The 27,611-nt window shown below is 43.2% G+C and overlaps 1 protein-coding gene across 1 annotated transcript; it reads right to left on the bottom strand.

Moving 5' to 3' along the window:
* Positions 1-2,508: 2,508 nt before the first annotated feature.
* On the bottom strand, positions 2,509-26,990 carry MYL10 (myosin light chain 10). Its single transcript, XM_090026078.1, has 7 exons — positions 26,825-26,990; positions 19,097-19,186; positions 16,644-16,719; positions 15,139-15,243; positions 10,206-10,284; positions 3,788-3,836; positions 2,509-3,095 (listed from the first exon to the last, which is right to left on the bottom strand). The coding sequence occupies exons 1-7, from the start codon at positions 26,825-26,827 to the stop codon at positions 2,997-2,999; spliced, it is 501 nt and encodes a 166-aa protein (XP_089882204.1). The 5' UTR covers positions 26,828-26,990; the 3' UTR covers positions 2,509-2,996.
* Between the last annotated feature and the right edge of the window lie 621 nt (positions 26,991-27,611).

Here is a 27,611-nt window from a genome sequence, read left to right as displayed (position 1 = left end):
GGGACCATGGGCCCCTGCCAGTACCCCCAAACTCCCGCTTCCTCCAACCCCCACCTGCTCCCCCCCAGCCCTTCCTTGGCTGCTCCCCTTGGCAGCAGGGATCGCCCCCTGTCCAAGAGCACCTAGTGAACCAGGGCTTTTTTTTTTTTTTTTTTTACAAGTGCCCGGAGCTGGAGCATCCATTGCCAGGCTGGGAGAGAGGCAGGGGATGGGCCTGGCTGATTTGGAGAATCAGAGATTCGACTGCTGCCGAATCTCCAAATCAGATTCGGCCGAATCAAATTGGGACAGTGATTCAAATCACCGAATCGAATCACTGTCCCCTGAATTGGCTGAATCCAAAGCAAATACTAGCTGCTTTGCACAGGCCTAATACGAAGGAGTGTGATCCCTGATCAACATAACTTCTATATTGCTGGTACTTGCTTATATGTTAGTAAAATCCCCTAGTGTAAACTCATTAAAAGTGGCAAAATTACGCTTCTTCAGGCATAGGTTTGTGGAACTAGTTCTACTCCACCAGTGCACAGTGCAGCTTTGCTACCACTACATCTATACTCTCCTTGTAAAACACTCCTACTGGAAATACGTGACTTCCCTTACACCAACACAATCTTATTGAATACATGGGGCCTGGTCTATACTGACAAAGATTTGCCAGTACACTGACACTAGTAGTACTAGACACTGGCAACTTTCTAATAAAGATGCAGTTTAAACCTCATTTTAGTAGACCGTAAACTACTTCCCAAGTAAAATAAATTATAATGGCAAAAAGATTGTTCTGTTGATATAACTGTCTGCATTAGGACTTTTGCTGGAATGCGTTATGTCAGTTATCTCTTGGCATTGTAAATCTCTTGGCGTTGTTGACAGCTTTCGCTACTTGGGTTCCACAATCAGCAAGCATCTCGACCTTCAGACTGAACTGCCAAACAGAACTGGAAAAGCTGCTAAGAATTTCCGGCTATTACAAAAACATGCCTGGAATAACGGCAAACTATCCACTAAGGTGTAGATGTGAATCTCCGAGGCTTGCGTGCTCTCATCCCTGCTTTATGGTTAAGAAACATGGGCTACGTATACTAGGCACATCAGGAGACTGAACAGCCTCCACATGAGATGTCTGTGCAAGATTCTAAAAATAAAGTGGGAAGACAAAATGTCAAACTCAGAGCAAGCAGGCCTGACACACTTAGAAACTACTATCAAGAAGAGGAGGTTGTGATGGCTCGGCTTTGTCAGGAGAATGGGAGGACTTTGTCAGGAGAATGGGAGGAGACCATATCCCCAAGAATATTTTATATACCAAGATATGAGATGGCTCTAGAAAGCAGGGCCGCCCTCTATGGTGGTACCACAATGTGTCCAAAAACGGTTTAAAGTAATTCAACATCAGTGTAGAAAACTTGGAGGAATGCACAGAATCCCATCCACTCTGGAGGTAACGTCTGGCACTGGGTGCAGATGAAGTGACTTTGATCCAGAGGATGGAAGCAAAGCGAGAAGGAAGAAAGCAGCATGCTGTAAATTTGGACTCCAACTCTAACACCACATGGATGCATGAAACTTGTAGCAAGCTGTGTTGTTATCAAATTGGGTTTGTTAGCCACAAGCAGATTCATCAGGCACCTGACTAGACCTCTTACGCCTACATCATGATCCAGAGGATCAACTGTTGCCTATATATATATATATATATATATGTCAGTTATGGGCGAGAAAAAAAAATCACACCCCTGCTAACTTAGCTACGCCAGGAAATATTAAGCACAGGTTCTGTCCCTTAAGTGAGAACAGAACCTGACCCACCCCTGAACCTTACTCTTACAGACTGTGATAGAAATAGAAACTGGTGGATAGTTATCTATACTCACTGCTGGTATGAACACACCAAAAAACAACATATGGTGGAAAGAGAATCCACTTTCATTTGCTTTAAGATTGCAAGCACAGGTTTTCTTTGGCAGTCCTATCCTTCCTACTCCTCAGCAAAGAAAAGCATGCTTAGTACTGCAGTGTGCATTGAACACGTTCAGCTCTGACAAATCTAAATATAAGAAAGAGTGACCTGTTTTATAAAATGGACTATTCTTGGGTTATGATGATGAGAAGGGAGTGTGGCTTAGAAACACAGAATTTCAGTGAAACTCATAAGATGTGGCTTCTGTTCCCAGCTCTGCTACTAACCTACTGAGTAACCTTTCTGTCCCTCCCTTTCTTCATCTTTAAAATGGGGTAACAAAGTCTGTTTCCTTTGTAAAGTACTTTGAGATCTATTGATGGAAAGTGCTACATAAGAACTAGGTGTCATAAGAACTATTATTTTATGGACAGCTTTCCCTCACATGATAAAGGTGTCTCTGAAAGCAGAAATTCATCTTGTGGTTGTTTCCAATTGCGTCTATTTAAAATAAGAAAAATAGTTGCTACATTATTCTATTTTACTAATGCAAATAGGTCAATTACTTAGAAAACTGACCAACTCACCAAGACAAAGAAGGCATGTTGCATTTTCACAGAAATGTTTGGGTTTTTTTTTATTTACACATTTGATGTTAGGAGCTGTGAAATGGAACAGAATTCTATTTACAAAATGTTTTGCTGATGCTGGAAGCTAGAGCATTTCTCAATTAGCTCAGGGAGCAAATATATAAAAGACAAGAGGTTAAGCAATGCTACAGTGCCCAATGGACCATCTGGTGAACATTAGAACTGTCAATAAATCATGAAAGCACCAGTTCATCAAGAAAATTCCATTTCAAACCACTGACAAGGAAAAAAAGGACGGGGAAAAAACTCACAGAATTAGTATTTTCAGCTTTTATAAAAACAGGATCATTAAATAACTTTAATCTAATTTCAGTTGTTTTATTGGTTCTCTTCTGATGCCCATACGGCTTCACATGTTGAATGTTTAGCCCTCTGTCTTCCATACAAAAGCCCCACAAACTAAGTTAGCTGTTAGGTCTCTTCATAGGAGAGGCTCATCTCCTTTAGTCCTTCTCCTCACCATGGGTGATAACATAACAGAGGTTCTTATAATCAAGATTACCAGAGACATCTGGGGGGAAAGCAGCAAACATCTGGCTGACCTGCAAAACAAACAGGAAATAAGTATTGCAAATGCAGGCCTGTAGGACAGGAACTTGTACTGATCTCCATATGAATTCTAACCCAATTCAGCTGCTCTACAGCTTCATCCATTGCCCACTGTGGAAATGTTTCCATTGGCTAAGTCCTGAAGCAGGAGTCACGGCATTGTTAGTTAACCCATTGCTATTGGAGCCCCCTGAACCAAAAGAACTCTAATGCAAATCCAGGAGAATCTATTCCACCGTTGCCTTTCAATTAACAAACTCCCGTCTAAATGCAGACCAGGTCACATAACCCAGGCTCAAAGTAAAACATTAGCTATATCACTGCCCTATTGATCTGCTTGGTTGTTCAGAAATTACTCCCAATTCCAACCAAAGCAACTCTCATTGAAATAACCTAACGCCACACCCAGCAGAAGTCCAGTAAATTCTTTCTAAGCTCCTGGCAGGCCAGAACATCTGGATTTAGGCTGGTTTGACACCCGCATGAAAACCTAGGGAATGTATTTGATTCTGATTTAGAAGCTCTTCAGATAAGGCCATTTATATTGCTCCTAATTGCCACAGTTGATCCAATCAGGTTAGATTCAAACTATATTCTTACATGCAAGAACGGGCAAATGTCTCTTACTGAACAGCAGTTAGAGATAAATTGAAATTCTCATTCCGAATCGGGGAAAGGTACTTACCTCTTCTTTACTGAAACGGTCTGCTTGTGTCATGAGCATTTCTTTGATGCTGTTCAAATAAAATAACATAACCTGATTAACTGGCGGTAACAGTACGTGAACATTCAGACTCCAAAATTGTTCCTGAAGCTGCATTGGAGAAAACTCGTGTGGCTGCATAAATGAGGGTGTTTAGTCCTCAAATATATATTATAAGAGATTTACAATGGGCACTCATCAATGTCACCAAGTGGTTCTTATGTAGCATTTTGTAATGATTTGAAATGATTTAAGGTTATCACTATATTTGTAATACTCAGTTTTGCATGCCTATCTTAATGTAAAAGTATGAGGTTGTACTTTGTGTTTAAAAGCAGGTATAACTTAGAAACAACAACAAAGAGAATATTTTCTGACAATGGACATCAGAGAGAACTCCAATGGCTACTCAAAATCATCATCACAGTAGTCCTTTATTTGCATGTAGTCCTCCTGAGAGGAGATTGTGAAAGGCACAAGTCCTGCTGTATTTCACAATAAACTCACCTGATGTGGAGCTACTGAAATTTAACAGAGACTTTTACCCCATGTACAGTGCTTCCTACACAGTAATGTCAAAGAGACCGTCCTTTGGCCCAGAACCTCAGCTGTTATCCATACCCACAGCTCTTCTGTTGGGATAACTTTGTTAGGTAGGCACATGATTTATTGAAACTCCTAGATTTATAGAATTGAAGACCAAAAGGAACCAGCATCTAGGCTGAAATCTTTCATATCAGAGGGTCTTGTTACAGCTTACACTGAGCCACACAAATGTTGATCAGTGTTAGTGTCAGCTCAAGCTTAAAGGAGTCACACTTCCAGCCACCGTGGCCCTGAAAGGTAAGAAACCTCCCCCCTCCCATTTCTGGCTTCCCCCTTCCTCCCCCAGGCTCCCCCCAGTTCCTCCCAACCCTGGGGCTCCCCCTCCCCACCTTCCTTGTGGCTACACAGTGTCTGTCCTAGGGGGAGCAGGCCGGGAAGCTGCTGGGCTGCTGCTCTGCTCCAGACGGTGGCAAGTTGGGCAGGTTAACCCTTCTCTGCCTGCTCCCCCAGGACAGACAGTGCAGGGGGTAGGAGGGGCAAAGAGCAGGCATCTGGGGTGCTGGGGAGGATGGAGGGGGAGAGGCAATAGATCCAGATCACTGGGGGAGGGGGCCAGGTGGGGTGTTTACACTAAAGCATAGCTTATAGTGACTATACCTTAATGCAGGGGTGGGCAACACTTTTGGACAGAGTGCCAAAAACACTGGCAACCTCAACTTGTAAGATGTTGGCATGCCAGGGGCGGCTTCTACACTATGGTGGATTTACCACTTTACCTATTCTGGTTTAGTGAAAACAGTTCCTTTTTTTGGTGTTGACATGGACAGATTGTTCCCACATTTAATCTTTTCCCACATTTTTCAAAGTAGGAAAGCACTAATTTAAGGTGGGTCTTTTTGTTGTTATTACCAAAAATAATTATGCCCCATCAGGAAATACTAAATCTATATAAAATAGATTACAAGCTAATAAGTGTGAGTTTCAATCAGATATATGTAAACTTTTTGAAACACTTATTAGAAAAAGATTTCTGTTCCACTTTGTATTTTTTGAAAATGGACTGTTTGGTGGTTGGGGAGGATGACCATATTATTTTTAAGGAAATCTGGGACATTACTCCCCTGCTGATGCCTGCCCCAGGCAGGAGGAGTGCTGCCCAGCCCAGCCCACCCCCCCTCAGACACTGCTCAGGAGAGCACCAAAGGGCACCAAAATACTAGTTTGCCCAGGACACCACACAGACACACACGTAAGCAGCCCATGCTCACACCACTGCTCTCCCCGTGTCCTGCCCTGGCCGATCCCTGCCCTAGGCAAGAGACGTGGTACCCAGGCTAGCCCGCCCCCACCCCACCTCCAGCCACCGCTCAAGAGGAGCTGGGTGGACAGTTTGGGTGGGTTAGCACCAATCCAGGATTTTTGTTTCCATTTTCACCAGGCAGCCGGGATATTGGGACACCCTATGAAATTTGGGGCTGTCCCAGCCAAACCAGGACATATATGGTCACCCTCTGGTTGGGGGCGGGTGGAGCTCTTTGAAGTGTCATTAATGTCATTAATTTAAAAGCAAAATCTTTTTAAAACAAATCAGAATTTCTTTACTAAAGAAACCTATCTGCATGAGAACTGTTTTACTGACATACAGAAACTGGCCAAGCATCCTAAGTCTGGAAGCTGTGCTGTCAGCAAACCTGCACTGTAGTAAAACGATCACTTCTGATTCTTCTATGGTAAAGCAACCCTCCATGAGTGGAACAAGCTAAGCCACATCTAACCTCCTCATACCTCTGGCTAATATCAGTATGCCTGTAGAAATCTGTTGTCTAGGCATAGCCCGTTTTGAATAAGAAGAATGTACGTTTCTGAGTATGTATGTCCTCGGTGTTAAGTCCCCACATATGGAAACATAAGTGAGAAAAGAAGTTTCTGGATAACAGCTGGGACCTAGCAAGGGAACAAAATACTGAAAATCTTCACACAAGATTGTTCTAGAAATATTTTCCACTCTTAGATACAGCTTTAGTTACAATATATTTCCAGTATTCTTTTCCCATGCCCTTTATTTAGCAAAGGCATATGAAAACTTACTTCATTACTCGTAATCACACTGCTGTTTTTGTCTTAACCAGATCATTCGTTAAGTTGTCATAGTTTTGAAGTGGAATTTTCAAATGATCTGCTGTTGAATGAACTAGCAAGATAGTCCTCATATAAATAAATTGATTATCAGATATATATGGTCTAGAACAAATAGCATTAGTGAAATGTAAATAGGAAACCAAAGAGCTTGATGAATGGAAGGAAGCGCTTAAAATACTTGTGTCAGGAATCACAAAGAAACTTCATTTTGCACAGGCTTGAATTACTAGATCTACATGCTACGTGTCTTCTCTTCACATGCTTAAAGAGTTTTTGGAACGAAAAAAAGATCAAATGTCTAATTAATCTTTTGACGCGTCGTCCTGCAAGCTGTGGCACACTCACAAGGAAGGAGGACTGAGGTAAGGACCTAAGCACATTTTCCGTTATTTATTTTATAGGGAAACAAGCACTCACAATTTCCAAAACTAGAAGCCATGCACTTTTTTCTTTTTTTTCCTTTTCTTTTCTTTCTTTCTCTCTCTTTTTTTTTTTTTGCTTTGCATACTATTTATTTCTCAAATAAAATAAAATAAGAATCAAGGCCTTCTGGAAACTTTACAGAAACCAGTCCCCATTTGCCTTGATGTGGGACATGAGATGGTATCTGTCCTGGCCAATATCAACTGCTTCCAGTATTAAAAATATTTTGGTTGCTCCTTTGATTTTCAAATAATTTCAGAAAACTACCTTGGAAATCTATAGGGCGATTTGATTCTTAACAGAGACTGCCCCTCACACAATGAAGTCTGGGAAAAAAGGGTTTATGTGAGCGCTACTCTGCATCACAGTTGTGGGAACATCACCAGTTTAGCCAACTGAATCGCTAAAGGGCCAAAATAAATTTGACCTAGGGCCAGATCTTCAGTTGGTGCAAATCAACAAAGATTTGTTGACCTCAGTATTGGAGGCAGTTGATATTGGCCTGACTCACTTATCCAATGAATAGCATTTGAGACTGAGTCATCTGACTTTTCCAAAAGCTGTGCCAGTTTACTTCAACTGATGATCTGGCCCCCCAAGTATTTTCTTTCTTTGACATCATTGTATAGGAGGAAGCGTGTGAGTGTGTGTGTGTGGTATAAAGATGCGGAGAAACAAAATTGGTCATAGAATTTGGAAGTCAGTTGCAAACTCCTGGAGCTTTTGGAAAGGTTAGAAGACTCCATCCCAATTGCCGTTGGATGGATGAAGTGAGTCATTTCCAGACAAGAGGTGAAAACATGCAGGAGGAAAGGACATAAAAATTCCCAGATGGATTTAGCCGCTATGAGCATAAAAATAAATTCTGATTATAAGGTTAACGTGGCTGGTTTGGGGGCGAGGGGGATCCATTCTAGTATGTTTTATATGGAGAGAGATTATTTATTAACATTAAATCTCATATTGACGATGGCTGGATGAGCCACTGTAAAAAATATTGCGAAATCTTCTAATGTCTAAAACTTGGAAGCATATGAATAGAAGTTAAACCTCAAAGACATTCACAGAATTGATTTAATGGTTTGTTCTGTAATGATCAACATTACCCTCGGGTCTAATAAGTAAATATAATGCTCTGCTGTGGTGATGAACTAAAACAATTGTCTGATGCTAGCCATGCAGTTGGGGCGGGGGGGGGAGAGGGAAGGTTGACCTTTTGCATCAATGGAGAAAACCAAACATTTTGTGCTCTCTTCTACATCTTGGAATGCGATTCTAATTCATCTCAACCTCCAGCAGGCTTCACTGAGACCTTGCCACAGCCAAAGAACGTGGGACTGGGCACCAGTTGGTGAAGTGCAGATTCTGTATTCAATGCATTGCTAGGGAGAGCGGGGGGAAATGGAACATTACATGGTCCTGGTATTATCTGAAGGCTGCATTTCACGGTTGTGATTTCACTACTGGGTGATCCAGCCTATTGGCAACAGGATAAATTGTACTCTGATTTTTAGTCACTTCTGCTATCTCTCTCTTATAGCCCAGCAGAGAGCTGTTCCAAAGTTGTCTGGGTAATATTAGCTTAGAAACAAAGCATGAGGGCTGTTAACCCCAGGTTTTTTTCTGACTGTGGAGAGGATTGTCTTTTACTTTATTTGTACACTACTTAGTACAGTGATTCTCAGTCAGGATGCTGGGGCACCCTGGGGTGCTGTGAGATACTTTGAAGCCTGCCCCAGGGAGTAGGAGGAGATAAGCAGATAAGGGCAGGCTCAGGGTCTCCCTGTCTTGATACTCCCCTGCTCCCACTGTCCAGCCCCTCTGCAAAGAGGTAAGCATCATAATCAATTAATTAGTTTTTGAAAAAGTGTGCTGCTTAATTTTTAAAGGTCGCAGAGACTTGCCTTGAGCCTAAAAAAGTTGAGAACCACTGACTTAGTACAAGGCTTTGATGCCTCAAGTTCCAGTATGATAGCAATATGTCATAGGAATGGAAGGAGACTTTCTATATTAACTTAATTTTTTAAAACTTTCTTCTACAGTCCATCAATGAAACCAATTATAATTCGGAAACCTGTTACAGACTAAACACAGACAGCACAGAGTCTGGTAATGTCACAAACTACTTGCAGATCACCCATATCATAACAGAATTTAAAGAATCCCTTGATGCAGTAGCAGAGTTTACCTTTTAGTTTAGTTTGGGGTGCTTGATTTGACCTGCATACTGCAAAGCGACAGGGGCAGCTGACCAGTTTGTGTCCCAGGTAACTGTACTGCTTCCTCTGCCCCAGAGCCAACTTCAGCCTTGATGCACGTATAATTTTATAGCACATGGGTTTTTGAGCAGTACTCTTTATAAGGTGGGTGTTGTAGAAGGTATTCGAACTGTCTGCTGTAAAGTGAATATCTAGGTCCTGATTCATCAAGATAGGTAAGCATATGTCTAACTTCTTCCTGCATGTGCCCCAACTGAAGTCCCAGGTCAGAGCTCCTTGACTATTTCCTCTCATACAAAATCAGTCACTTCTTGAATCTGATTCTCATTTACCCTAATGCTCCTTTTTATCATTCTTGCAGCATAAATGGGCTATTAAGTGTGTATAATTAACAGCTACTTGAAAGCTCTTACATTGGTGTAAAGCAGCCATTGTGCAAATGAGAATTGGACCCTACATCTTTATATATAAAGCTCAGTTTTGGAAGCTGTGTTTCTAATAATAAAAATACTAATAGTAATAATATTTGATTAGGCTTCCACTGTATCCACTGGGGACCAGGAAAGCTAGAGCAAATCATCATTTAGGAGCCGAGGGTTCGAATGGTAAACATTTAACAAGGAAACTTCCTTTCTCTGCAGCCATCTCCCTTTATTAATTAGACTGATCCCTCTATTTTTAAAAGAGAACTAGCCTCCCCCTTCAAGTCAAGACCTTTCTGGGAGTTAGGCACCAGACATTCATTTTAATTTTACATGTGGAGTTAATCTACAAAGAGTCATGTGTTGATTTATATCCAGACCTTGAAAAAAGGCTATCTAATGGCCTGCATGTGATTATATTTCCGTTCCCTTTTGAGATGTCCAAAGACAATAACATCTCTTTTTGGGGGTGCTGCAAGTACAAGTATACAATAGTTTAGTCTTTGACTCTGACTTACAAAGCTACATACTTTTCTGCCTGCCAGCTCCTTTGCCTCTTCAGATGCTACAAAATATAGTACTTCACATGCCTTTAAATTTTCCTTTAAGCAGTGCAATTATTAAAAAAAAAAAAGAGAGAAATAAACTTACTAGTCTGCCTTTATGTGGCCTTTTCCTTCTGGGTCAAAAATCTTAAAAGCATTCAGAATGGTCTCTTCTGGGTCTGTGCCTAAAAATAAATAAAATATAATTTAGTTGTCCGTGTGTATTTGTGTAGCTACCTAATATTTGTTAAATAATTGAATTCATTTAAAAACACAGGAAAAAATGGAGAACTCTGCAGTTGTAGGCTGGAAGACAAAGGTTTCTTGAGTCGGCAGCATTTGTCATGTCAGATAAACAATGAAGGTGAATAGTTCAATGTTCAGAAGCTTAAAAATAATAGCTCATATCTATTCTGTGTCTGCAGGAGAGAAAACTTCCAGGAACTGGTCTCCAATATCAGTACCCAGAGGATTAGTGGCTTTCAGAAATAAAAATATAACAAACTGTTTCCCCGACTGGTTTCCTTTAATCTTGTGCTGTACATTTGTTGTAAAAACACTTTTTGATGTTTTTTAGTCCTCACTATATAGGGAAGAAGTTATTTCCCTCACAGAAGGAAATGGAGGTAGTCACAAAACCGAAATGCCAATGTAATGTAATGGAAACAAGATGATCAATGTATAATAGTGATTTGCACTTACGTTCTGTAGAGTGCTTCCCTTGGAGTATCTCAGAGCACCCTACATCTCACACCTACATGTCTGAGGAGTAGATATACATGACTTAGAGGAGGAGGAGCATCAAGGCACAAGACCAGGATCTAGGAGATTTGGCCTTGGTTCTAAGATCAGCAAGAGACTTTCTGCTTAACCTTGAACAAGTCAGTTACGGCCTGTCCACATTGCCCCCAAGGTGAATCCAAGAGAACCACCTGGAAGCACTCTGCCCCACTCCCCCCCCCCCACCTACTCACTCCCTCTTAGCATGCATGAGAGCCAGAAATTAGACAGTGCAGCTGGTTTAGCACAGTTTACTTTGCCAGAGAACAAGCCAAGCAACACTTAGAAGACAGAGGGCTGGAGAGGTTCTGGGTGAAGCCTAGGCTGCACTGAACCACTGCTGCGTTTCCAGGGTCTGGCATGAGCTGCATAGGGGCAAAAGAGTAGAACGTGATGTTCTGCAACTTCTCCAGAGGCAGTGTAGGCATGCCCTTAGTCTCTCAGCCCCTCAGTCCCCATCTGGAAATAGAAATAATATGCCTTACCCTCCCACACTCTTGTTCTGTCTCATCTACTGAGACTGAAAGCATTTTGGGTGAGGAACCTCTTTTTCACTGTGTGTATGCATAGCACTGAGCACAATGGGCCCTGCTCCCTGGTTGAGACCCTGAGTGACACCACAGTACAAGTCATTCTAAACAGTAATAATAAGGAATCTGTTTTACAAACAACTGAATTGAATCACAAAGTCTTTGAGTCTTCAAAGTATAACTGAAGGCACAGACAGAAGTGACAATTTTTGCCCGATCTGGCCCCTGAAAGTGCTCTATAGCCATGACCAAACAGAAGTGCATGGCTGAAGAATACCTAACAGGTCCTGATCCTGCAAAGATCTGAACCCTCATCACCTGAGGGTTCAGATGAAGATGCCACAGAACAAAATAGGGGGTTTTCAGCTAGTGCTGGACGGGGAGGAGGGGCTCCAATCCACCCACCCCACCCTCCAGCAGCAGCTGGAGAACTCCTAGAACAAGATCCCTTCGCTCCCTTTCCCCCTCCCATTCTGAAAACAGTGCCAAGGCTGCAAAGAGGGCAGGGGCATTGCTAGGCTTGCAGCTGTTTTAAACAGAAGCTGGATTCCCCAACCCCAGGACCCAACAATGAACTTCTCTTGGGTCCCAGAGATCATTGTAACTTACAGTGCTTCCTGCAGAGCACCATGAGTTACAATGGGGAGCTGCTCTTCTGTCTGTAGCTGATAATAGTTTCTGTGAGTAGCAATGTCACTGTCACACAACATGACAGAGACAGAAGCAGGCTTAGAACCTAGGGATTCTGTTTCTCAGCTGCTTGGTCTATGTATTATTAATCATGCCTCTAGACCACCCTCAGAGAGGTTTGTTTTCTTCAAAAATTTCAAAAGAACTTTTAATACATGGAGGTGCGGTATCAGAACAACTAGAGTGTTTAATGATCCATGGACCAATGGGTCTTTTCCTAAGCCTTTCCAACCACTGGACATGAGCATTCTTCTACCAATTTCTGGATGTTCATTTCAAACAATAGTGACTACGTGCTCAAGTTAATGAGTGTTTTGATTGTCCCATGTGGCAAAACTTCTCACAGCTCCAAGGAGGGGGTTGCATCTTAAGCAGTCACCACTGTGTGGGGGATTTTTTTTTTTTTTGTTGTTCTACATTTTCTACTCTGTCGTATCCTTGGACTTTGGCTTTGAAGAGAAGCAATGCAGCAGGCATTCTTTATTGATTAGCTGGTAAATAAAGTGGTTTCTTTGATGTGCGGCATCTCTGTTTTCTGTACAAATTGTATTATTCTGACTCCCTGTAGAAACAGCTCCATGTGGTTGGCATTAACATAAACTGAGTTTTGTTAGCTGTTCATCTGGCATCATAATATCAATATACAAAGCTAAAGCTCGTCTCAAAAATCCCAGCTTCCCCTTTATGACAGAAATCAATTATAGCACAACAAATTTTACTTAGAAAGCACCTTTCACCAAACTCTCTGAGTGGTACTTAGCTAATAAAAAGTGTTGCAAAATTGCCATATCCACTTCCTCCAGCCCTTTCTCCCTTTATAATTGCACTACAAAGACTCTTCATCCCAATTAGTTTTGATTGGGAATGTGCAGTCTTTTGGCTCTGCTTATTTTGCATGACAAACCCAACCAGAAGGGCATGACAAGCACAGCTGTGATTTTCCCTTCCACAAATGGAAAAAAAAAAGCTCTCCTGCTAATAGCCAACAGGAAACCTGCAGACAAGAGGGGCATGCTTCACCCGTTTACCTTCCTGTGCTGGCTCCATTTTCATGCCACACAGTTGGCAGGACTCAAATCCCACCAGGCATCAGCGATTGTGGGAAGCAGAGGGGAGAAAAGGAAATAGGAAGAGGGGCATTTTGCCATGCTCTGTGTGATCACAGACATCATGAATGGGCAGCCCCAGCACACTAGTCCACTCCAGAAGGATGAATCAAAATACCCAGTGTGCCCCAGAAAAAACACTATGAATGAGGCCGAGTTTTACCTTCTAAAGTCTTGCCAACACAGGAGAGTGCAAAATGGCACCAAGAGTGGCAAATACGAAGGTACCACTTTGACAGATACAATAGGCAGACAGATATCCCCTGACTCTTACTCTACTGCCTCATTCATCCTTCTTTCCTTCCAAGTAATACTTACCAACTTTTCAAGCATGACATGTTTTTGAGATTATTTGCAGATAGATAGATAGATGCTATCTTAACAGATATTACTAGTTTTCCTAACTGCCAATCTTAGACTTCACCACTTTGTATTCCAAGTACAAGAAGCCCTTCTTCGAGATTCTCTTCACTAATAAAAACTCATTAATACATCAGTTTTAAAATAAACATAAAACATGACTTTTTAAAAATCCCCATATAATTTTTCTGTGCACAGGAAAAGATGGAGACAGAGAATGAATAAGTGCTCATACAGCCACAATCTTTTCTAGAAGGTGCTTGGATAGTGGGATAGGAGGGAGAGAACAAACAGAATTATTTGGATCCAAAGGGCAATACTTTCTCTTGGGGAGACACCTAGGAATGCATCTTTGCCATAGGCTCTCTTCTGCATACAATACAATGTAAGAGACAAAACTACATTTCTGACTTCCAGTTAGAAACCTATGGCTGAACCAAGTCTTTGTTCTGAGGAAGTCAGTGGCAAACCTTCCAGTGATGTCAGTCAGCCTAAGGCTTGGTTACTGGTCATTAAGCCACAGAGAAAATGAAGCATGGTCACACAGCTAAGACATTCTGGCATTCAGTTTTTAGCTCTACCACAGACTCACTGTGTCACATAAGGTAAGTTGCATAGCCTTTGTCTACCCTGCAATCCAGAGGTGTAATTGTACCTCATGTAGGCATGTCTGAGGTAGCTTTAAACCCGCTAGCTGGAGGTTAGCATGGGCTGTAAAACTTGCCCAGGACCCTGGGCTGCACTGAGTTCCTTGCTGCCATGGACCCACTGGTATCAAGTGTCAAGCTAGTGAATTTAAAGTGATAATAGGTACACCAGTGAGAGCTGAAGTCATACCTGTGGATTACAGTGTAGACCAAGGATCGGCAACGTTTTTGGGCAGACTGTCAACCTCGACTTGTAGGATGTTGAAGTGCCGGTGTGGATGGTGAGGGAGCCATGAGGGGCCTGATCCTTGTTGTGGAAATGCAGCCCTAGCCCCTTCCCTGCTGTCTGCCCTGAGGTACATGCGCATCCACTGCCAGCAACAAGCTGGGCTGGGTCTCTGCGGACCCTGGCATAGCCACTTACATTCTCCCAGCTGCCTGCCACAGACAGCCCAGGCTCTGGGCAGGCTTCTGCCATCTGCCATGGAGCCCAGGCTGCTCATATCAGGCATCAGGGAGGCTGCAAGCGGCTACACTGGGGCACCACAGAGCTCCAACCCAGCACATTGCCAGCAGCAGGTGTACACACGGCTCAAGGAGCACAGCAGGGAAGGAGCTGGGGCTGCACTGCCACAAGGATCAGGCCCTGCCTGGCTCTCCCGCTGTCTGCCCTGAGGTATGCATGCCAAGCAAAATGCCTTTGCACGCCACACTCTGGCATGCACGCCAGGGGGTTGCCTACCCCTAGTGCAGACTTACCCTTAACATCTCTGTGGCTCAGTTCCAGGTCTGCAGACATGGAGAAAATTCCTCCCTATCTCATAGGGGTGATCTAAGGATTGGTTAATTAACGACTGCAAGCTGATGAGATATTGCAGTCATGAGATCTATTGCTAGATATCTTCCAAACTCCCCAAAGAACTCACCTTTCAGTTTTTCACCAAACATGGTAAGGAAGACAGTGAAGTTAATGGGGCCTGGTGCCTCCTTCACCATATCTTCTAACTCTTCATTCTTGACATTCAAGCGACCTGCAGTAGCAGAGATTGTCATAACACATTTCTTTCAAAATGTCATTCCCACTCAGGTCCTCCCACTGTGGTCCTCAGCGTTCAGTGCGACATTGTAAATAATGTGGCAAGACACAACTTGAAAAGACAGAGTGAGGTTCCTAAACCAGAGAGAGCTGGGTAGAGGATTAAAGGAATTGGAGGGAAAAATACAAGGCCACTGGTGGCCAAAACAGGGTCATTTCAGTAGACACATTTTCAATGCAGATGAAACACTGGTCCCATTTAAATCAATGCTCAAACTCCTATTAATTGAAGTGGGGCCAGGATTTCACCCTTGAGCCTTTTGCAATATTACCCAGATTGAGACGGTTTTCATTTTACACCAAGAATGGCAAAATGCCTATGATAACCCTGGCTGTTCCTCTTCGTTCTACAGGCTATCGACTAGTGGTCAGATTATAAGGACCCTTCCTATACGCCCATTCTCATCGATTTTGGGGGAGACGGGGAGGTTCTTTCTGCATCAATAAGGAGATCAGAATTTGACCCTAAGAAAGAAATATTTCAGGCTAACAATAGGCAAAGGTCAACATTTCCAAACCTCATTGTCATTATGAAGATCTGGGGAGTTGCTGCTCTTTGTATAGACCCTTCTGCAGTGTGATTACACCTCAGGGAATACTAAACATTGTTATCACACTCCTCTTTAGGAGATGCCAATGGCCAAAGCCCAAGCACCTACACTTCTGCTGAAGTATCCAACACTTCAGCTGAGAAGGGGCTCCAGGTTTGAGCGTTCTGCCCTTTTGTTGCTTGGGAAAATCATATTTCTACCGCCCAGTGCTGTAGGGTTTCTGACGTGCTGCTACTTACAGCATGGAAGGGGCCTTTCTTAACCTCATGACATGCACATTCCAGCCTGGCTCGGAGCATGGAGGCACGAACCCTCACATGAAGCTCCCACTTTGGTGTGGGAGGGCTGGCAGATGGTCCATGACAGGAACATTAATCGGTAGATATGACATGACTCCTAGATGAAAAAGGTGCTGCTTGGGAAACGCAGAGACAAATACGAATCAGACATGCCTGGCACAGACTTCTGCTTGGGTGGGCTGAAGGGAAAGATCAGTCCCTTTGGAGAGGATGCTAGCTGAACCACTCCATAACACCCACCAATGAAGGCCCACAACGGCCCTCTCTTGCTTCTCAATGGAGGCTGCTCAGTACTTCCAAGCTGGAGGGAAATAGCCAAGAGAGCAGCTAAGGAGGATCAAAATGAGCAGGTTTGGCAGGTTTCCCCTTTGGCTCTCCTAGCATCATGCATATCTTACGATTTACCCAGCTCTAATTTTAATATAATCCTCCCCTATGTGCTTGAAATTGCATTTAGATGCCTTTTGGTTATTTATTTATTTTACCTAGTGCTGCAAATGTATCTCTCAAGTCTGCTTTGTCAATAAAGCCATCTCTGTTCTGATCCATGATGGTAAAAGCCTATTGAGGGGAAAAAAGGGCATTATGTTACTATTGTCCAACAGCGAGGCAATCCCAGAAATCCATCCATGTGACATTCTAGTCACACTTTGAAGGGGAATATTTAACTTCCCTTTATTAATACACACCATACAGCATTATTGTGCATTACTTACTTTCAACACATTGATGTATCTTGGCAAGAGGCTTAATTAAACTCACCCAAACTTCTTCTTACTAAATTAACACTCAGCACAGCATGTAGTTGGGCTGAGGCCAATGCTGTCAGCTACCATTCGAGCCTTAACCCATGAAAGCTTGGATTATGGACGTTCGAGCAACAGTCCCCACTGTGGGATTTGTGTCCCTGTCTATATCCCATTGCACTTTTCAGCTATAACAGTGTTGAGGAATTAATTACTGGGAGGAAAGATCAAGCTTTGCAGGGCCTTAGGATGAAGCTTCATATGGGGGAGGAGAAGAAAGACATGACAGTCGAGTAAGAAAATCCAGAAAGCTGGATTCCATTGTGCTATTTATTTAACCAAGGTTTGTTGCCCTTTCCAACATGCAATGTCCTTCAGGCTGTGGTCTAATTGTTCTCTGTGCGACCTCAGAGAGTTGACCTTAAAATACCTCCTGTCAGGCAAGACTCGACACTGTGTGGAAAATACATTTGTTGTTTTGTAGTTTTCAGCCAATCCACTATTTCTGAACTCTAACCCCTGCCCTCTTTATCTACCCACCCACCCACTCACCCACCTACCTACCTACCTACAATGGTCACAGTTTAAAAGTTTCTTCAAATTTGAAAAGTACTTCCTGGGAATTACTATGTGGACTATTAATAGAACCAGTAATCTCACTCTCTCTCTCTCTCAATATATATATCTATATATATACACCTATCTATCATGCCCATCATAACAGTGTATCTTTGCCGTCACCAGATGTCATCTTGCTTAATGCCACACATTGATTATAATGAAAGGTACTATGTTCACTTCCCATAACTTGCATAGATTTGTGCTGTCCTGCTCTGTGGGGTACAACCCCTGGTTTTAACATCACAGGTTTATACAGAGTTCGGTTTCGTATGATACTTCAATATGCCCAAGCTGCAGTTTATCCATGTGATTATTTGCAAATTTCTTAATATTTGAATTGTGCTCCCACTTACCCCTAAAGTTAAATCTAATCCATGCACACTGTTTTCATTCCTGTCCGTGGGCTTACTTCTAGTGGATGACTAAGTCTCATCAAGATTTGATTTTTACTTAAGATATTTCATGAAAGTGGCATTTTTACCAGCTTTTGTTTATGGGGTCACAACCCTAGCAGTCACCCTCAGAGAACAGAAAACTGGAAGTTTGTTGTGGTGCCAGCGAGAGCTAGATGAACTGGTAGGAACTTCTCATTAAGAGCACAGCAATGTCCATGAGTTTTTCTTTGGTCACATTCACAATCTTTGTGGTTGGTTTTTAAGAGTCATTCATGTTTTAAGTTCTAGTAGTGTGGATCCTCAAAGAAAGTGAATTTTAAAACATCATGCAAAAAACTAAGCTGCATATATTAGCACCCCTGAGTGTTAGAGGAACAATGTAGTGTAGCTTAGCTAACCAACCACAATTAGCAAAGACAGCTCAAAGAGCAAAAAAAGAATAATTATACTGACAAATATATCTGAGGAAATGGCGACACACTCATGAATGTTCCATGAGCAGAAAAAGAATAAACTGACCAACATTTTATTCATTTGTTTCTTATGCCCATTAATTTAAATTCTATACAGGTCAATGATGAAGGAATCTGCAATATCTGATTAATATGACTTATTTTGATAGTGCTCTCTGGTTAAATTATATTCTTTTGTAGGTCTTAAGAGAGAAGTAAGTTCAGGGTTTCATGGAGTTTTGGTTTCTGGTTTGTGGTATAAGGAAGGACACAGACAGGCATTTTCTATTGCTATTATGGACCAGTCTGTTAATTAAGGCCCCAGTCCAGAAAACAGCCCTATTCCAGACAACACTAAAATACATCTGTGAAGTTGAGCACATGCACAAATGATCTCTAGAATAGGACTAGGCTTAAGCGTGTATACAAGTGCTTTCCTGACAAAGGATTCGGTGAATTAGAAGGTAATTTGTTTTATTTTGTATTGAGCTTTGGAGGCTTGTAAATAATGTAGAACATGCAGAGCTTGATACAAGAGAAAGAAGGAAAGAAAGAGAGAATTTATAAAACCTCACAAGCCAACTCATTTACCAGCCAAAACCATTGGTATAAGTCAGAAAATAACTGTGTCTTTTATCAGAGCAGATGGAGAATAGAGTAATGATTACAAACTAAACCTATGTTGTTAATTAACAGTGATAGCAGGCTGCATAGCAGAACATACCTCTTTAAACTCCTGAATCTGTGTTTGATCAAACATGGAGAATACATTGGAGCCACCTCCTTCTGTCTTCTTCTTTGCCTTTTTTGGAGCCTATAAAACAAATGGAAATATCACACATATAATAACTCACGTGTTGAACACCCAGGTAAGTCACTGAATGCTTCTTTTACAGCAGGCAATAGCAGCACAAGAGGATTGTATCACGTTTTATTTTCTCCCTTGGTTTTCTTATCAAGTCAGTTGTATAACAAGCATATGAACACAGAAAAATGATGCTACAGTTACAAAGCATAGGATGAATTTCTACCAGGGAGGTTTTCTTGCCCCAATGAATTGTTCAGATAATGCAAGCAGCCAGTGAGGGAGCTCCTTATTCTACCTTATTGCCCTGCATGGGCAGGTAGTCAGGCTCAAAATCAAGCCATGTGTGAGGGTATTAATATGGAACTATGAAAGGAAAACAAGCCCTTTCCTACTTCCTCAGAGAAGACTAGATGCCTGACCTATATGGATCACCACTGAGTGAATCGGTTTTCCAGGTGGACAGAATTGGGCCAGGCTGGATCAGGCTGGTGTGGGGGCTGCACGAAGCCAAATGAGGCCAGCATGGAGTCACAGTGGGTCAGTGTGTGGCTGGATCTGGGTGTGCAGGGTTGGGCTGGCATATGGCAGGACTGGGCTGGTACAGGGCCACATCTGACTGGTGCAGGGCTGGATTGGGGGTGCACAGAATCAGGCTAATGCATGCCAAGATTGGATTTGGTATAGGGCCAGCTTGGGCTGGCCTGTGGGTGGATCTGGATATTAAGGTCCAACCCTATGTGCCAACCCTGTGTGGGATCCTGCAGGGCCAGACAGTTAGGCACCAGTGATCTGGAGTGATCTATTCCCTGTCATACCCGGCCTGGCACCCAACGTCATTGATTTAGAGATGCCAAAGGAAAAGTTCCAACTGTTCTGTTTAACAGCTAAACAAACAGAAAGACACCCACAAAGGCATTTAGGCACATAGGTCCTATTTAGGAGTCCGAACTTCTATAGAAATCCATGGGAGTTAGATGCCTTTAAAATCTGGGCCTATGTAACTTGGCCAAAGTCATGCAGAATGTCACAAAGGAGCTGAATCCAGGGCTCCTGTATACCAGACTGGAGCCCTAACTATCGTGCTACCCTTATTTTTAAATTTGCTCATCACCACTCTTCTGTTTGCATTTTACATAATGGTAACTGAAGAGAAATTCTGATCTGTTTGGGCCATTCAGTGTGACACAACAGGCAACTCCCCTCTTTTCACCTCTCACCCGATCTAGGTTCAAATTCAATGCAGGTCATTGGGAATTGTACCTGGGCAAGAACATTATTCCATCCATTGCTACTGGAAATATGAACTGTTCAATCAGCTTAACTTGCCACTGCAGATTTTGGCATTCAGCCATTCTGCTGGGTTCAAACATTAGGGTTGTGGCATACTTTCCCCCACATGCACACATTCTAAACTTGCTCCCCAAACCCTGATCAACTAATGGAGAAAGCTTCACTGCAGAACTATGGAAACAGAGATGGAAATGTCTGGGGAAAAATAAGGATAAATTGCCACCCAAGGCACAGAAAGAGATGTGAACAAATGGAATGTTTAATGAATGTAGAAATATTGATTTTGGAAAATAAACTGTTTCCTCCTCCTACACATGAAATAAGTGTTATTTTGAGCTGAAATAGGCAGCATTTCCATACAGTATGAGATGCCTGGTGGACTTTGGCATTTCCAGATAGAATGGAAATGCTAGGGACAACCTCGCTTCTTAACAGTATATCCAATCCACAAAGTATCATTGGAAAGTACTGACCATCTATCTAGAAAGAAATGACTGTAGTGTGAGGGGTATAGTTATAGTTGCTCTCTGAATTTTTGGCAGGGCTATTACATGGCTCTGCTTGGACTTTGAGGCTTAGCAGAAATAACTGCTAGTGATCCAGTTTATAGACCACCATTAGCCACCTCTGCTCCATATAGAGGAGCCCAGATGCATGACTTTTTGATTTAACCTGATTCATGCTTCTCTCTCGCAACTAGTTTATATCTCAAAGGTTAGCACTGTAATAAAAAGGAGGGGCTAGAATTACCACACCAGTGTCCTAATGCTCAAAGCCCTGAGTAAAGTGTGTATTAGGCTCTCCCTGGCAAATTCTGGTGGGGTTCCTCTACAGAGGTCTCAGAGCATGAGCACAGCAGGGTGTTGAACCAGGAGATGCAGTTGAATGAGATATTCTGGAAAAGCCAAGAGGTACGGTGGACAGACAGAAGAAGATCAGCACCTGGCTTCTTTAAATGAGGTGAGTGGTTGTAGCAGTACTGTTAAAATAAAGCCTATTTCCCTGTTGAACACGCACAACGCCTGGGCCGTGTCACCCTGTCTCAGCAAACTCTCAATAGGCTTCAGGCCTGACCTCCAGCAATGTGGCCCGTTCTCTCTTTAGCTCTTCTGATGATACTCAAGGCATGGGTTCCAAAACCTGTTACGATGTGGTCGCCTGTGGAATTGGATGGAGACCACCAAAATATTTCACACAAGCCCCCGAGTAGCTGTCATATGGGAATGACTTCCCATCATTAGTTCCAAATTCAGTCTGTTGGATCTACTGTTCAAAGGATTCCCCGCATCCCGCTCCCAGTCCCTTCCCCCTCTCTCTGCCTCAGTTTCCCTACTTGCAAAAGTTGGTAATGCTGTCAACCTACCTTCGTTAAGTGCTTTGAGATCAAAAGATGAAAAATGATAGATAAGCATCTGAAGAGCTTTGGGCATCTGTGGCACCGTTCTGCTAAGATACCAAGGCCTCTGACAGCAAAATATGTGGAGGAATATTGCAGTGACTGAACAGGTGTATTAATTTTCCAGCCTGGGTATATTAATCATCCCAATGTGAAGAACACAATAGTACCCTTTGAAAGCGAATCCACACATCACTCAATTATATCACAAGTACTAGTGCTCTCTTAGTTGGCTTGGGTTTCTAAGGATCCTTTTCTTATTTTTCTTAGAAGTTTTTAAATAAAACCGGAACATAACAAAACCTGGACCAGAGACAGCTCAGCTTAGCCAAGGGCTTGCTGTGAGTTGTGTTTCCTTCACTAGGATTCCTTACATTTCTCCTGTCTGGTAGGGTCAGGGAGTCTGAGAGAACAAGGCTAGTATGCCGACACAGAGAGACAGAAACAATGAGTCAGAGTCGCCTCTGCCTCTGTGGGTGCAAGGTAAGAACAGAGATGCATTCAGCATGTGCATGTGTGTGGAGGGGAGGGGGAGCTGTGCGAGAATTGTGTCTGCTTTAGAGGTGACCTACAAAAACAGGGAGTAAGGACCGAGTTTGCATCTACATGGGTTGCGGGATGGGGTTTGCAGTATCAGGTTTTTAACTTTAAGATAGTCACGCCATGTCTACCCTGATAAACTTTACAGAACACTGGAGCCATAATAGCTTTATGACATCAGAGATACCAAGGAAGTGTCATTGGATTATTTGAGAAGACCTTAATTCAGCTTGTTGAAAGCGCCCTGTTCTCATTAAGTTCTAATCAACCTAACTCTAGGGTTAAAACTGCTATTTCTGTTAAGGATTGAGCAGGAAGTACTCCAACCCCTTTAAAGTTCTAGAGCCATTACTCCTGGTTTTCCAGGGGGGTATTTCAGCTAATACAGGGATCACAAATCTTGATGTTGTCGATAATTTAAAATAAATCCTGATGAGGAAAAAAATAACCCAATTTCCTAGGTCTTTTCTTGGTTAAAGAAAGGACCACCCCCCTCCACCCTTGGAACATCACTTACGCAGTAGCTTTAAGGAGCAAATGGTAGAAGAACCTAGCCTACGGGATGTGTGACATGAAAGCCTGACTCCCTGTTGCCTTGGAAGCTCAGGCCCATCAGAGTCAAAGGTCCCCCCATGCCTAGCAGCCCATCAGGCTCATGTAGGCAAGGCACACCTGTGTCTGCAGCCCACAGCACACAAGGGAGCAATGTGGCTAGCATCACAACTGGCCACCTTTGAATCCCCACTGTCCAAATGACTGGGAATCCATGTGCAGCTGGGTTGACTGAGGGAAGCTGTCAGCACAAGTTGAAAGTGGGACTCTTACTGTGCCAGAGGCTTGAATATGAGACACATTAATTGTTCTGCCATCATACTTCTGCTTAGGCCTCCACTTTATGAAGCTACCTCAAGGTACGAGCTGCCCCTTCAGCTCTTGCAGCATGGTTAGCATTTTCTATGTGCTATTTGCCTGAACTGGGATGATAGATTTGACCCTCTCAGCCCCCCAAACCAGCTTTTGAATAGAATGCCATGCTCATCCATAAGGTTTCTACATAGGGTGACCATATTACTTTTAAGGAAATCTGGGACGCTGCTCCCTCCCAACCCCCCCCCCCCCCCACACACACACACCCATGTCAATGCTGCTGCAGGCAGAGGCAGGCGGGCAGGGGGCACAGTCTGGCTGGGGGGCACAGCTGCACGGTGCATGCCTGACCCAGCTCCTCCTGAGCTGTGGTTGGAGGCAGGGAGCAGGATGGGCTGGGCACCGCTCCAGTCCACCCACCTTGCTCCCACCCAGCAGCTCTGGTACCTGCACACACACCTGCCTGGCACACCATGCTGCTCTGCCTCGCTGCCGGACTGCACCCCACAGCCCTGCCGACCTACCTCTGCCTCTGTTTCCAGAACCTTTCATTAACCGGCCAGCACCAACCTACAAAGTCCGGGACTGTGCTGGCTCAACCAAGATGTATGGTCACCCTATTTCTACAGGGCTGGGGAGGTACAGTGCTGAGGTTGCTCTGCTTTGCTTAGATCATTTATTTTGCAAGTGCACCAAGAAGCCCAGGGATGGGCAAGTCACTTTTCTCTTAGCACAGCCTGGATCCTTTCAAAGGCAAGTGAGGCACTTATGACCCATCAAAGCGCCTGCCTTGCAGTGACCAATCCAGAGGACTAAGCAGCACCAACTGCTTGAAGGGCACAATCTGCCTTTCAAACAGGCAGCAGCCTCCAACCATACAATTAAAAACCTGCGCTATCAGAACAGAGAAACACAGATTTTTTTTATTGCCCTGTTCGTACTCAGAAGAAAATCCTTCCCCAATCACCATTTTACACACAGTCCCAGCCTCCCTCCATATCCTTTATCCCTTCTATATCCTAAAGCCCCTTAAACTCCATCCTCTAATACACTCTCTCTTGTCCCCACACAAAGTCCCTTAAACTGCAGTAATTTGTCTCTCTCTCATGCCCCCCAAGAGTGTACTGGTTTCCAGCATTTCCACATACTCACAAACCCTACCACAGTCTGTTCAAACTCTATAGCTCCAAAATGCTCTGCACAGTCTCATTCCCTAACATAGCCACACAGGACACTCTTGGGCACATACATGACCTCCTCTTAAACATGTCTCAGTGGACCCGTACAAAATGCCCTACATACAAACACACACGTGCGTACACATTTCCATAGTAACGCAACGGGCTAGATCCCCAGCTGGCAGTGTAAATCAGCAATGCTCTATCGAGGTCGGTATATTTTAGTACAGGTGGTACATTCCAGACAGTCTGGCAGGATGCAAAACACATTTGATCAGAATGCAATCTATTTTTGGGTCCACGATTCCCTTCAGCATACAGACTCTGCTACAAGGTGTCGCTGAACTGAATAAACGCAGGAATGTTGCTGGAATATGAAAAAGGCCTCCCCCCGCTTCTCTCTCTCTCCATCAGCACCAAGCATGTAGAGACATCACAGACCCAACTTTCCTGAAATTCCCGGGAATTAACGGAGAGCCACAGACACACCGTTCTCAGCGCTCCATCCTGCAGCACTTGTGTGGTCTGCCTCTTGTTAGAAAAATTATCTCGCTGAACCCTGCCATTCTCGTTCTCTTCAGCCTTGTATGTCAGATCCTAGTAGCACTGGCTGACTTGTAATTATTTTTTACTATGCTGCTTTGTCTGCACTAATCCTTTGAAAGTAGCTTTACTGAACATCTGAAATATTATGATGCTATAAAACCTCTGTAATATTTATAAATCCCTTAAGACATCATAAAGAGGGAAAAAAACCTTCCCCACAGAGTTCATCTAGCATAATTACATATACATTTCCCTCTGATTAATAAAAAATGATCACTTCCTTATGTAAAGATATTCTCAGCTTTCTTTCATTAAGACTATTTTTTTCTTTCCATTTTAAATCTGTTTCATGTTTCCCTGCACTATAAGGTACCTCGAAAGATGCTTTCCCAAAACAAAAGACACAGTGAAAAGAACTACCACCGATGGTAGAGCTGGGACTTGGGAGACAGAGTAGAATAATATTTTACTACATTCTGAGATATACTGCATTGCGCAATTTGGCTACAGAACGACTTGTCCTAATTATTCCAGAGTTGCAGGGGATTGTGGGAAAGGAGTCATTTCACCAAATAATGGAGAGAGAAAAATAACCCCGAGAGGCAAAAAAGAAAAACCCCAAGACCCAACACAAGCCACTGGATGAATAGCTGGCTTAGGTTCTAGCAAAGTCAAAGTACAGTTTATATACCCAAGGCCCAAGAAGGAAAACGCAGGACAGATACGATCTCCTCTAGACCACTGGTGAACATGGTTTAGTTGCTGGTGAGGCATGTAATTGCAGAGCCCAAATTTTTATATTAGCCCTGAACAAGCTGAGACTACAACCTGGCTTTCAGCATGATTTTTAGAAGTTGTTTCAAGTATCGTTTGATCCTGTTCAGAACGTGGACTGGGCCACACTTATCACCGGCTTAAAGAGAGCCAGAATTTGAACAATGGTTTACAAAGGGATTTCAAGCAGAGTTCCCTCTCTGGTGTTCTCCACATCCAAATAATTCACAACCTTAGGACACCATTGGGAAATACTACACAGATAGAGTTTGAAAGGATGCAGGAAAAGGGTGAACAGAAAGAAACAGAGCCAAGACCTCCAGCTCTTTTTTAATAATACTGTAACAACTCCCATGAAATTGCAGGGGGAATCCAGAGCCAGATACTCGGACTGTATCTTAGATTAAAACTCTGCCCTTGATCTTTGAAACCACATGGGCCAAGGCAGTCATGCAGGGGTTCCCCTGTAAAAGGTCTTAGGGTCAACATGCTAGCACAAAGCAAGATGCCTTAAGTGAAGCTATGACAGTGTGTGGTAGAGTAGGGACACAACAGTTTCTGTAGTTATCCTTACCTCTCCCCTCCATACATCAATGGCAATGTATTCACAGGGTGCTCTCCTTGCAGCAGACCATATACCTTGGGGCTAATCAGCACCAGCAATAACATTAATTGCTCCCTAATCCCCACTATGGAACTAGGCTGGGAAACAGACTCCCGGTGAACTCTTCCCCCACTTAGTGAATCCATGCAACCTTGGCAGGATTGTGTCCAGACTACATCCACGTTGAGTGCATTTATTAATCTGTACAAAATAGTGCTCTGGGATTCACAGCTCATCCAGTGTCCCTGGCCCTGGCTGTCTCCTCCATCTGAATGTGATTCTGTTTCAGTTTGGGATTTGGTGGGGGTCTGGCACTATTATCCTTGCTCCTGCTAGAATGATCAAGTTGAAAAGAAAGGAAAGGAGCTAAAGTCACAGAAAGGAAAGAAGAAAGGACAAGAAAAAGAAAGAGAGAAAGCAAGATAGGCATGGGAAAAAGTAAATCCTACCATGGTGCTGTTGATCCTTCTGCCCCTCCTGTGCCAACTAGCCAGCCAGCAAACACAATGCCAATTGTCTCTTTATATAGTGTCACCGAGGAGTAAAAATATGCCTGCTCCAAGTTTAGACAATAGATGTAAGATTGGAAAAGTGCAGTAATTGGATCCCAATACCATTCCAAGCATCTGTTCCATGCAGGGCTTTTGCTTTCACAGAAATAATGCAGTAGATAAGTAGAGTAGGCAGTTGGGATACAATTGTACAGTCCTCACAATGAGTCAGAGCTGAAGGAGCTTTCCCATGTGCTTCTAAAGAGTGAATACAGGGCACACACTCAAAAGGATTTTAAATGGTCAAGGCCACCTGGAAAGCCAGTGAGAGAGAAATACAGATACCCCTTGAGAAAGTGCAACAGAAATGAGCAGTAATTCAGGACCATCAACACTGCAATTTCAAGATACTGAAATTGATCCATTGACCTTGTCCCGTGAAACCTACATGCAGAAACAGATCATCTACTGCCAAGCCATGACTTCTGTCTGGAGATCACTGTGCCAGTTATCCAGTTCTGCAGCGGCCATTAGATTGTGCAGAGAGGCTCAGTTTGTAGGAAACGCACTTTCCACAACATGGAAAATCCTACATATTTATATTTCATTATTAATTACAACAATTCATTATTTTGAGGTTATATTGTTTTAAACTGAAGCCCTGATCTTGCCAGATGTGGCCAGCATCTGCCCAAAGCCTTAGAGAAGTGCAGGAGGGTTCATGAAGAGAAGTACAGGAGGGTTC

The sequence above is a fragment of the Crocodylus siamensis genome, chromosome 13 (assembly GCF_052110815.1).
Source record: "Crocodylus siamensis isolate JL-2025a chromosome 13, ASM5211081v1, whole genome shotgun sequence".
Taxonomy (NCBI): domain Eukaryota; kingdom Metazoa; phylum Chordata; order Crocodylia; family Crocodylidae; genus Crocodylus; species Crocodylus siamensis.
The sequence above is the reverse complement of the archived record's forward strand: the minus strand, read 5'-3'. Positions and strand labels throughout refer to the sequence as shown.